The following is a 12,755-nucleotide window of genomic DNA, read 5'->3' as shown; positions in this document are numbered from 1 at the left end:
TCATTTTCAATCTGATGGTTTTAGCTAGTGAGGGTTTGTTGATTAAATAGCCCAAAGCCCTAGTTACAAAACACAGGACACTTCCTGGGAAAGGTCCAGGAATTTAACTGTCAGTAACTTTACCAAAGACCAAATGGTCCCTTTTCACCTTCCAGATCTGCTGTAACAAGAGCAGAAATTACTGGGCTGGGTCTGCATTGTCCAACCTCTGTTCCAAGATGGACTGGGAGGGGAGAAAGCACTCCTATGAAGTCTGGTTCATGCAACCCCACAGATCAGCGCAAGGTTCCAATGGAAACACCCCTCAAACTGTGGAAGACTTGGAAGGCTCAAGAGTCATAACGGGATACTCATTTCAGGAGGAAATGGCCTTGCAACCTTCCCCCATACTTAAAGTTTGGGTGCCCCCAAATACTTGCCATATGCTTCCAGCAGAATGGCTCTTCACCCATTTCTTTCAATGGGCTCTTGCTGCTGGTGGCTTCACTGCAAACACCAAAACCTGCAGTGAAGATGAACTTTTGTATAGCTAAGTACAAAGGTGTGTGCTGGACTTCCGCTGGAACACAAGGAGAAGCAGCCACATGCCCCATAACCACTATATATTTATCCTGATTTTCTTTTCTAGAAGCATTTTACAAGTAGAAGCCTTGAGAAGTTCTCAGTGAGATTTAAGTATCTGAAGTGTATAATGGAAACAGTTGCCATAACACATTAAATCAAAGGATGTGAAGATTTAGAAACTAGTTCTATATAAACCTCCATGTAAAATCTACACTTTAAAGTAGATTAAAATTATCACTCTCACAGTATTCCCATGGATTTCCCTAGAGACCCATCTTGGTCACTGAAGAGACCCACCTAGAGAGACCTTCTGTGTGACCCACATTGTCTCTCCTTGTGCTCCCACTCTCCCCTGCTGCACCAACACCATTCTAGTTGTCGGGAGGGCTTTGGCAATCCCACAGGAAGGAAGGGGATTAGGAACTATTCCTACGATTCTATTTTTTATAGTCTTGAATGGAGAGGAGGCAAATATTCAATATGTGTGCAGTGAGAACGCTGCAGGAATTACTTCCACCCTCTTATTCCTGGGTTATTGCATGATCCTTGCAGCACTGCACCTTTCCAGGCAGGTTGGACCGGAGCACGTTCCTGTGACTCATCAGGGAAAGGCAGGACAGCACGGCTCGGGTTTCAGAAGGATGACAGCAAAATCCAGGCCTCTGTGCCTTGGTTCTTTTGGTTCACACAAGTACAAAATGTGAAATTCTAAAGCTCTGTTTCATCTTCTATGTGCTATCTTTTAATGGCCAGTTCAAATTCATTACCAAGAACTACACTGATAAAACTAAAAATAGCACAATCTGGATGCTCTGGGTCAATCACATGGCGTACGTGCGAGAACTATATCCACACCACAAAGCTATGTCACAAACACCAATGTCATAGTAAGAAGTACTTGTAAAATAAATAGATACAAGGTACTAGTACAAAGGTAGACTGAAGTTCCCAGGGCAGCAGAATCAGCAAGCATCCAAGAAGAAAGATGCAGAAGCATCCTTTATTCTGCAAGATGACATCGTGGCTGTTTAGAGAGGTTTCCAAAGGGAGGGATGCAATTCTGTGCTGCTTTAGCTAACAGAAAATACACAGACATTTGATAAGCTTCATGAAAGTGTAACAGTTTCAAACTACAACACTCCTTTATACCAATCAGAATTGTCTACCAAGCAGCACTTGATTAGAGGAATCGCTGGTACAGGTTTCATATGGACTAGTTCAGTCATGTGTAGGTCATTCAGTGCTTCACACCTGCCAACTACGTTCAGGTTTGGAAGACACGTTGCTGTTTGAAGGGCACTATCAAATAGTGGGCACACTTTGGCAAAGAATCAAGACTACTTAGTCTCTACTTATGCAACTAACCTGTGAGGGCTGCAGATGAACTTAACCTAAAAAGCTTCTTATCCTATTTTGATTATGAGGAAACTGAGTTTGTCTCCTATGAAGTTTTGAGGTTTAGTGACAACATTAATGTGCTGCTGTGTAATTCAGCTGAACCAACTCACTGTGTTGTTACACGGGTTGGGATCCAATGCACAGGAGCTCCCAGCTAAGCATGAGGAAGGAGCAGGACTGCCTCTTCCACTGGCAGCTCACTCTTCCATTCACTACTCTTCCATCCACTTAGTGCAACATAAGCAGCCCAAAGTTCACCCTTCTGATAGCTATGGAAGCATGGAAGTGTATGCTTGAAGAGTTAACAGAAACATGGGCTCTTCTCAGAGGGCAGTATGGCATTGTATGTGGAATTTAACTTCTGAACAGGTACCACAGCTCAGCAAACTGGTGCGATATAAAATGAAGCAGGTATTCTCTCTCACACACCGGGTTTTAAATTGCTTGGCCTTGGAGTCCACAAACAACTTGAAGATGCAGTCAATGCCTAGCACACACACTGACCACTGTATTTTATACAGTGGTGGTTCCAGTCCTTCTCATCAGTAGCTCCAGCATACCTACAATAAATGCTCCTCAACAAATTGAAAACAAAAGGAAAGATGACTACTGAACATCAGCCTATGCAAGGCTCAACAAGGAGTTTCACTGCAGACAGAAGATTAATGCCAGAGTGAGGCATTCGGCAGCTCTTCCATTCTCCACCTTAGAACACACAAGTGTACCTCCTTGGCTTGATGCTAGAAACGTCACTTGAAACAAAACATGAACTCCTGTTTTCCCCATTTTAGCCTGTGAGCAGCAGGATTCCTGCTGACTGAAGAGGCATGGGCTAAAAGACCAAGAGGTTCTGATGGAGCTAATGAGGCAGCTCACCGAATCCTCTGGCAGGGAATCAAAGTGCATTCCTTGCAAGGCTTAAGAAACAGTGTTACTATGGTATGTTGCGTACAGACATAACTATAATCTCTCCCACTAGATGTCAAGAGATACAGAACCCCCCCCAAGGACATTCCCCATGAAGCTAAGCCAAATAATACAACACACAGCTAAGAACAAAGCTCCTGTAACCGGTAGATGACACAACTGCCACGTTATCTGCTGTGTTACAGACGAGCCTGTTGAAAGCCTGATGGTTACATGTATTTCACTTCTGCACACCACAACGGCGATGTTTCAGCACTATAGTGTGGCTGTTGAAGCTCGATTTAAGAGGGATTTCCAGTGTAGCAATGCTGTGTGAAGGATCCACGGGATTCACTCACCATAATCCCTCTCCTACACCAGGAGGTTGCTTTACACCCCCAGAGCAGAAATTACTCAGAGGAAACGTTGCTCCTCTGATCTCCTCAAAGTATTTTTGTATAGGATTCTAACCTATTCTGGTTCTTCCCCCTTCCCTCCTCACCCAGTCTTCCTCTGGAATTGCTTTGGAAAAGCCACCTCAAAAATGCACCACCACCTCCTCTAGTTTCTATTTAAGCTACCTCATTTGTGACACATTATTTTGCTGGAGATATTATCCGCTTCTTCCAATTATTAAATACTGAAGAAATGTGCCATTATTTTTCTTTGTGTAAAGAAATGTCAAATTACTCACATCACAGCTCTTTAAAGAGCTTTAATTTCTTGCTCGTGTCCATGCTAGAAGTTTTAAACGTGTAGAGAACTACAGGCAGTTACACTTGAGGATCCTGTTTTGTAACGAGCCCATAAGGCTCAGCTTTTCTTCTTTTAAAATCTCTTTTTTAATAGCAAAAGGCATCACAGCTACTACTGCACAGCACTAAGATACTTGTGAAAAACATCTTGCAGCCATGAAGGCTGATTGTGACAGTACTGATTATGAGAACTCTCCCTATGGAATTAAAAATCTAGCATAAAGCTGCTCATACCCCAGAATTATTGCCTCTGCTGTCTTATAATCCCAAGCTGGTTTGTGTTGGAAGGGACCTTGAAGCTCATCCAGCTCCAACCCCTGCCACGGGCAGGGACCCCTTCCACTGGAGCAGCTTGCTCCAAGCCCCTGTGTCCAACCTGGCCTTGAGCACTGCCAGGGATGGGGCAGCCACAGCTTCTCTGGGCACCCTGTGCCAGCGCCTCAGCACCCTCCCAGGGAAGAGCTTCTGCCTAAGAGCTCAGCTCAATCTAAATATTGTCTTAACAATTCCCTGGGTTCTCCTCCATCTACACTGATTATTCCCCCCCTCCCCTGTACAGAACTCCTCACTGCAGCATGCAGGCAGCGCAGTCCGACAGCTGCATCATCTTGTCCAGCTTGAGCAGAACTGGCCAAGTGGGGCCCAAGGGAGCAGGACGTTGGCAGCCCCACGCTTTGGAAGATGCTGCCTTGCACATTGGTGAGTCTTCAGCATGGGGCTGCTGAAGCATGTGTGGGTCCTGCAGCTACTGTTCACGCTCTTCTGTCACTAAAATAGAGTGGTTTAGGGGAAAAACACCACAAAAAAAAAAAAAAAAAAAACCAAAAAAACCAAAAAACCCAAACCCACCAAAACCAAGCACCCAAAATTAAAACTACAACTAAGTTTCAAACTCATGCACAGCACACAAGTTTGTGTGGCACCAACAGTGAGAAGGCTGGTAGTTAACAATCTTCTGTTAAAAAATATAAAATTCTGTAAAATTCCACAATAAAGCAGAAGGAGAGTACAGCTACCTGTGATCTGCCTCAAAGTGGATCATGTACTATACTTTAAAAGGATTTTTGTGTCTTAAATAGTAGTAAAAGTCAAATTAGAAGGAAAATTCCCACTAGTGCAGCTTTGCAGTTGTTATAAAAGCAAGCCCACCCGTTAGCAGATCTCTTCCAACAGCCCATGTAAAGGCTGGGCCAAAGAGTAATTCTGTGTTTTGAGAAGAGCCAGTCTCTATTAAAGACAGGCACCAGCACTGGCCTCTACAATAGCTCAAACATGCAACAGGAATGCAGGTGGGAAACAACAGCCAGAACAATGACCTATTTAGGAATTCCCCCAAACCCCCCCAGCAGTCCAAGTGTCTCTCAACAACAGGCCTGTGCAGCAGCACCGCGAAGTCCCGCACCCGTTGGTGCTCAAGATGCAGGTGCCTGCCCCATCCATCTCCCCGTGCCGTCGCTCCAGCATGCCACAGCTGTCCAGTCGGAATGGCAGGAGAGGGCAGCCTGTGTTGGCACATATCACAGTGGAGAACGACAGGCTCTTGGCTCAGGGAAGATGAAGAATCTTGTCCCTATTTGCCAATATCTGAGAATTGAACTTTTCCCTTTCTGAAATTGTTAGGACGGGCAGGATTTTTCAGTTAAAACCAGTGGTGTTCTCACAGCTTCCCTCTGCCTCGCTATGTCCTACATGGATTGTCGGATGCATTTGCGGTACGATCTCCTTCTGCACCACTTGCGATACAAATAGTCACAACAGAGCAGAATTTACTCCCACCCCTCCACCCTAATGCAACGGCCAATACGGAACTTCAATCCACGAGTTCTTCTGAAGTGAAACCTTTTGATGCACTATCCAAGTTAAAAAACTGCACAGAACACATGGGTGAGCTGGTGCTTTACAGGTCGGCTATAAAGCACTCTACAACGGCAGGTTACTTACCCGTTAGGAGACATTCCTCAAGAGCAGCCTTTCACAGTCACCCATGGGATGCATGCCTGACATCTCAGCCTCAGACACTGCCGGAGTCAGTCCAGATCCCGTCAGGTGCCACTGAAGCACCCTCTTGTGGCACTGAGCGCTCAGTGCCCAGGGCTGTGGAGGTGAGGTGCAGTTTGTAACCACTTCGCTTCCATGGCCTGCTCTCTTCAAACTCTGCCGCATTTTTTGTCATACCCCTCAAAGACACCTTAGCGTAGTCCTAAGTAATTCACGAGTGTCACACTATTCTGGTGTTAGTTTTCACTGTTATCTGCCTACAGAACCAAGTGTCTGCTTCTCTCAACACCAAACCAGACTTTTATTACCTGGTGTTTCAGGTGTGCCTCCTGCCCTGCTGCTTTTCTTCTAAAGCCTCCATCAGTGCTCATCTGCATCACAATGAGAAGGCGGTAATGAAGCAGCCCGTGTGCCAAGCCTTTACATTCAGACACACAAGAAAGTAAACCTGTCTTTAAAGCTAATCCATTCAGGAAACTCCAAAACAAGGACCTTTTTACAGTGGCGATTTGTCTGCATTCAAGCCGAGCTGTAGCTATGCTCATGCAGATCTGCAGCTTAGATATGCAAAGCTGTTTGATCTATAGGAAATGACCGTGATTTATCCGATCTGCATCTTCACGACTACACCACTCTGGAGCGAGATGGGCACTACCTGCTACAAGAAAAGAGGGCTCCTTATTTTCCAGACTGTTCATGGATGGTGTCATCACTCCTTGCAGGGCCATGCCATCTTCAGGTTCCAATTCAGTACAGCTCAGACACAGCGAACCATCAGCACCAAGATCAGCTACAAAACTTGACTCCAAAGTGCAAGTGATCACCTTAAAAAAAACCCTTTTGTTTGGGACTAGGAGAGAAAGTTTTTCACTGGCTATAGTCAAGTGAGCAAGTTCAAAGAACTAAATATTAGTAAAAGAAAGCAAAACAGCAATAGAGGGTGGTGAGGTTCTTTTAATCAAACTTTCATCAATTTCAGTGTTGATGACAAGAGATAAACCACCCTAATATTTATCGTGCATCCATAAGTTGTACCAGGTTTCTGCCCCCCAGCCCTTCCCCTCAGCAGTGGTTCCTTGACACTGAAGCCAAGCACCCATTAAGGCAAGAGGGCTGGCTTTCTGTTGTCCAAGGCCCTGGGGGGTACTAAGGGCAAAAAAACCAGGCCACATGCCAGCAGCAGGGACCATCCTTCCTAACTTAAAAGACACAGCAGGGATCTTCGTGCTGCTGCCTGCCACAGGGCAGATGTGACATACCTTGTAGAGCAGAGAAGGGGAGCTCCAGGAGTTCACAGGCAGGAGATGACAATCACTCCCCAAGGATCTCACTGCTCCTTTTAACAGGCTGGCTCCCAGGGGATGCTGGCAGGCCAGCGGTGGCTGCCAGAGCCTCACTCCACAGCCAGGGTTTGATCCTGTGCCAGCCCCTGTGCCAGCACAGCCCCTACCTGCTCTCATGATGCAAGCTGAGCACCGGAGCTGCAGTACACCGGCCACTCCCGTACTATGGTCTTTCCAAAGCCAGAAGATCTCCAGCATGGATTCCTCAGAAGTTCTGGCAGACTCATCTCAGGTGGATCATTATCTGGTCTGTCAGCAGCCTTCCAGAAAAATCCTCTACTTACAAAGCATTAAGGCTAAGCCTGCATATACAGCAGCCATGTAGCCCGGAAAACGGCCAGGAACATAAAGAAAGTAATTATTTTCCTTCCCCTGATACTCCTCAATACTTACTGTCTCTTAGTATGGGCCTATGTTGCAGAATCTAGCATTGAGCAAAGACACCTTAGCTTTCAAGGAGTTAACTCAGATGCCAGGAGTAGTTGAGGTGTAACAGCATGGCTTGGCACCTGCTAGCGTTTCCTACAGGGAAGCACTCATACCAAAACAATAGCATTGAGTCCTTGCAGACAAACATACTCATGACTTCAGAACAGCTTCTCAGTTTAACATAGAATACTTTTTTAATAGTGAAGCTAAACCAACAGCAGTATATGCACATACACTGCACTCCACTGAAGAGTCACAACTCAAGCTGGTGCAATCTTGCCTGAAGAGGAACATTAAATCCACACCAACCTGTGTGCAGACAAGGTATTTATTGCTTCCTAAATCAGTTTTCCCTCCTAACTTTTCTGTCTTGAGTGTGCTACATTTCCCACCTGCCCTCTTTATAGTGATCTATGTTTTATTCTTTCCTGTCTTTGTACTATTATTATGGAAAGAAAGAAAATAATACCTATATTATGTATGCTATAATCCTAGGATTTTGATATGCACATCACATTTTTTGGGCTCCCAGTATCATTATTCCCTTTATGAAGTCTCCACATTTTGTGTAGGAAAAAAGCAATCCAAATGCCCTCTGTATCTGGGATCAAGCAAGCACTATTCACTTTATGCATAGCTCTTGGGAGCAGCAATGTTTAGCTGCAGAAAAAATGAAGACGACTGAAAGGGGATAACAAAAGGAAATTTGTATCACCAGAGGCAGAGCTCCTCAAACCTGGGCTCCCACTTCCAGGAGGTGGCAGCATTGTCTCTGTAATTCGCTACCGTGAAGCACGATTAGGTACCACAACCATTGTGCAGAGTAGTACCAAGTAAGATCTTACAGCAGATAACTCAAACTGTACCTGACCACAGGTAGGAGAAGTTTTTCGTGTGACAAAGAAATGCTTTTTACTCAAAAGCTGTACTACAAACCCAACACATTTACTGTTTAGTTTTTATCTAGAAACCCTCTTCACCCTCCTATGCACTTACTGTTACCAATAGATGCAGTTAAAATGCTTCAGGAGCTTTAGCACCTGAGTAAATTATCAGTTTGTGTACTTCTTCTATGTCTAACAAGTCAGTTGAACTTCAAAGACTTGAAGCACTAATCATTACTTAGCATACTTATCTGTAGTTTAAAAATGGGGATCCTGCAAATGCCTGTCTTCCCTCCTTTTGGATTAGTTTTCTATTTTAAAACTGCTGACACTTTTGCTGCTGGCTTCTGTTTGACAGATAAATATACAGAAGAAAGTCCCTTCCAAGTGTTTCCTTTGTCAAACACAAAGCCTGAGTTCAGGTGCTTCAGACACTGATACTGCTAACAAACATTTGCATCAGCAAACTTCATGTCTGAAGTGTTCCTTTATCCTCTTTTAACAGGGCAGCAATGACTACAATGGACGAATCCTGTTAGAAATACAGTATATGATATTAAATAGTGCAAAACTTTACACTTAAAAGTTCCCAGCAGAGTCAAACAGGCAGTGATGCAAACTGCTTCTGCACTTCCTTCTGGAAAAAACAGGCTTATATTGTTTAAAGTCTATCCTCCTTCAGTATAATTAAAAATCAGGCTTCCTATTACCATACAATGTATGTTTGTCTGCTAATAAAACTGAAAATGTTCATGAATCATTTTGGATGGTGCTTCCCCACAAACACCCATGTGATCTGACTAGATAAACTGAAGTCTGTTTTGCTTTGTTCTGAATTTTACATCTCCTTTGATATGACCCAAATATGATAACACTAGCTCACATCACAAATTCAGCATTTCTATCACAACTTGAATCCTAAATCTCAACAACCCATATGCATATGTATCAATTTGAAAGCTAGGATGACTTTTGAAATTCAATATAAAAGTTGAGCACTGCATACTGAATTAATACCCATTTTCCTAATGAACTTAGAAGCGACACTTCTGAAAGGGAATGTAACACCTGATTTCCTCTTATAAGTGTAGTTCAAATACTGCCTGCAACTTTAGAAGTACTTGTACTTAATGTTCACTATTACTTCTACTTAATAGTCACTAAGTTCAAAGTATTTTCCACTCCGGTTACTAAACAAATGGGATTATTTTCACTGTGAACATCAAGTGTCATTAAACAGCCTCCAGATTTTGGTGTACAAAGTCACTTCCAGGTACAGCCCTAACTCATTTGCAAGAACAGGCTGGGGAAGTGGGCCTGGTGGCAAGGTTTAGATGCAAATATACTATATGTCCCCATCACCCAGCATATCTGTAATAATGGCTTGTTTTCTTCTTGTTACTACTTAGTAAAACTACTGTCATATGTAACAACAACAAAGTCTTGCATCTGACAAGTCCAGAACAAATGTATAAAGCAAATCCATGTCTGAAAGATGATGACCAGTGGAAAAAGTATTATAGAGATGAGTTCTACTAATCGTGTCAACTTTCCTTAATTCCTAAGTCACAAATCAGGATCTGCAGGACTTAGCTTGAAGCTACTGGGAGGACATGGGAGGTATTTGCAATATTGTGTATGGAAGAAACCCATCCTTAGCCTCCTCTAGGTGGACCCTTAAGTCCAAACATTAGACACCAAGATGTTTGAACCAGTCACCTTACACTTCTTTCATAAGCGATGTACAGAAATGCACGTTGCTAAGCAGTGAGTCACTTTGTTCTAAGGTTAGTGTCTAAAATAGATTGTATGTTTTGTGAAGCGAGATGACTCTCACGAATTTCTGTAACGCCATAACCTCTCTGCTTTGAGCAGCATTTAGAGTTGTTAAATAAATAGTCTTGTAGAATACTCCTAAAGACGATGCAATGGCAGCTTCTCAGGAAGATAACAGCTCAAACCCATCCATCAAAAAGCAGGACAGTTTTCTTCATAAAGACAAAAACAATTTACCCCGGAATTCAGTAATGGCACAGAGTGCCCGTCTTAGTACAACTTACCTTGTAACAGCAAGCTGAAGTTCTTCCTTGCACTTGATATGAGAGCTCTTCATCACACAAACTAGGTTGTTTTCTAGTCACAACTTAAGTCTAACATGATTTTGAACCAATTAAATAATGTAGCTATAGCAATCTAATTTTCTACTGGAACTGGTTAAATTTGTAAAACCTCCAGTGTGGTGAAACTTAAGAGCAACCCCCTTTAAACACAACTGAACTCTCTACCTCAAAACCTGTATATTCCTGTCTCCTACAAAAACAGACGACAGCAAGAAGGACATTTTAAGTGATATGGTTATATGGACACTTGTAATTATACTGAGATAAAGTGTCGTAAGAATTTGACATGTAAAATCAGCCCTTATAGTTTCATTTTCGTTTTTCTCACCTACTTTTAGGTATGTTTTAAATACTACTGTTTCTGCTAAAAAAGCTACAGTTCCTCTAGAATAAGCTTAAAAAAAAAAAGCATGTTTATCAAAATACATCTCAAGAGTTCACTATAAAAAAGGCACAGGGCCCAAGTAACAAAACACAATGAAAATCTGCAGGGAAAAACTATAACCATTAAAACATCTGATGTGGGTAAATATAATTCAAATATACCTAGAGTATCTACTATGTGCTATAAAAATAAAGAGCAATTTAGGGTAGCTGGTGTTCCCTCAGTGTTTAAAGTTATATCTAAAAAACCTCATCTTCAAAGTAACTTACAAACTTATCAGTTACTTTCCATACAGTGTTTCCATACAGTGTTTTGACAACCAGATTTCTGAAAATGAAATGTAAATGGGCTAATTTATGGTAAAAGCTGTGAGAATTGAACTTCTGAATTCATTAGTCTTCACGTGAGTAAAAATCAGACACTTGGTCATGTGTTTTGTAACTGTGAAATGTAAGATTCCATCTGAAGTTCCACCACTGCATTATAAAACTACTTAGCTGGAGTCAATGAAAAAATGTCATTAGCAGAAAGACTTGTCGAGGCTACAAAGTAGGAGTTACTTACCTTTGTGTGAGCTACAAAGATGCTATTCAAAACCTGCAAAAATATGCAAGGCGGCATCTCTGCCTAATATCCACTCAAGACGTGTTCTTGTGTGTGTGGATAATGTGTGAGGTATGAACATATAAATACAAAAGGGAAAAAGAAAAGGAGAAAAAAATACAGTACTGCCTCCCCCCGAGCTTAAAAGTAAAAATGGTCCTTAAATCATTTCATGTAAGGAAGAAAAGCAGCAGGAAGAACTTGGATATAACTTCACAGTTAAAAGCTGTTTGCAGAAGTGTAAAGTATCGTTGGATACCATGATGAAGATTTCATTCTTGGCATCAGCACTGAAAATGCAAGACCTGAGAGACCTGAGATGCCCAAACAATTACAAAAATGCAATTCAAACTAGTACAGTCAACTGCTGATTCACGGTGCACACTGTGCAACCCTTCTGTCAAACACAGAGCAAATGTATCAATACTTACCTCTTCTACATTAGAAATAGTTATTATCTTTATGGGAAAAAAATAAAGCTTAATCATGTAGTTTTCCTCCAGGAATCAGCTGGGTAGATTGACAGGCTCTTAATCATACAACTGTCATATAATACAAACAAAACCTCTAAAAGTGTTTCCCACTCGTGTGTAGCTCTGGGTGCGGAATCTTTGAAGGTGGAGAAAAGTAGAGTTTGGTGCCACATATTAAGAAAAAAAACCAACCCCAAATCCTAAACTTCCTAGTCTTGCAGAGCCAAGAATGGATGGGCATTCAAAGAAAATGTAAATGATTACTCAGGAATATCCCTATGCGATACATACATTTGAACAACAGTGAAGATGAAATGGCAGCAGTCCTTTCAGGCTTTACAGCATTGTAATTATGATCGCTTGCCCAGGACGGTGTGCTGTTTTCTACTGCTGGCTCTTTAGCAACAGGTTGAGTGTTTGCCTCAGTCTTGGCGGTTGTCAAAACAGTCTTCTTCATATTCACCTCTCTCTTCTCAGGAAATGGTCTCTTTTGGTTTGAAAGAGGTTTAGTACCTGCCTGTACGATCGAGTGAGGCTTAGTTAGTAATAATCATCAGGTGCACTTTACAAACAAGCAGAGATACAGTCACATACATGTACACAGATTTCTTTTATAGTGAACTCCTGTAAAAACACTTGAAATATACACTGACTACAGGAAAAGGCAATAGTAAGACACCACCTCAAAAGAAGAGTACTATCAGTATGACGGGGGTGAGGTGGTGGTATCTCTTTGCAGAAATACTGCCCATTCTGTAGCATTTTCAAAAGGGAAAAGAGAAGGCTTTAATCTTTTTCCTTCCCAAAGCACATATACGATGCAGCCACATTAGTTCACAATCAACAGCAATTTTGAATTAACTAAAATTCTCCAAAAGAACCCCAAACCTATGCTGC

At 42.4% G+C, this 12,755-nt stretch overlaps 1 protein-coding gene across 3 annotated transcripts in view; it reads right to left on the bottom strand.

The window, feature by feature from the left end:
* DIDO1 (death inducer-obliterator 1) overlaps nucleotides 1-12,755 on the bottom strand; it is a 55,443-nt gene that overhangs the window by 17,158 nt on the left and 25,530 nt on the right. For all 3 annotated transcript variants that reach the window (XM_065691701.1, XM_065691702.1, XM_065691703.1), the window contains one exon: nucleotides 12,150-12,375. In XM_065691701.1, the coding sequence (XP_065547773.1) occupies nucleotides 12,150-12,375 (226 nt within the window). The remainder of the gene's footprint in view (nucleotides 1-12,149; nucleotides 12,376-12,755) is intronic.

This window comes from Lathamus discolor, chromosome 11 (assembly GCF_037157495.1).
Source record: "Lathamus discolor isolate bLatDis1 chromosome 11, bLatDis1.hap1, whole genome shotgun sequence".
NCBI lineage: Eukaryota > Metazoa > Chordata > Aves > Psittaciformes > Psittacidae > Lathamus > Lathamus discolor.
This window is presented reverse-complemented; position numbering and strand designations above follow the sequence as displayed.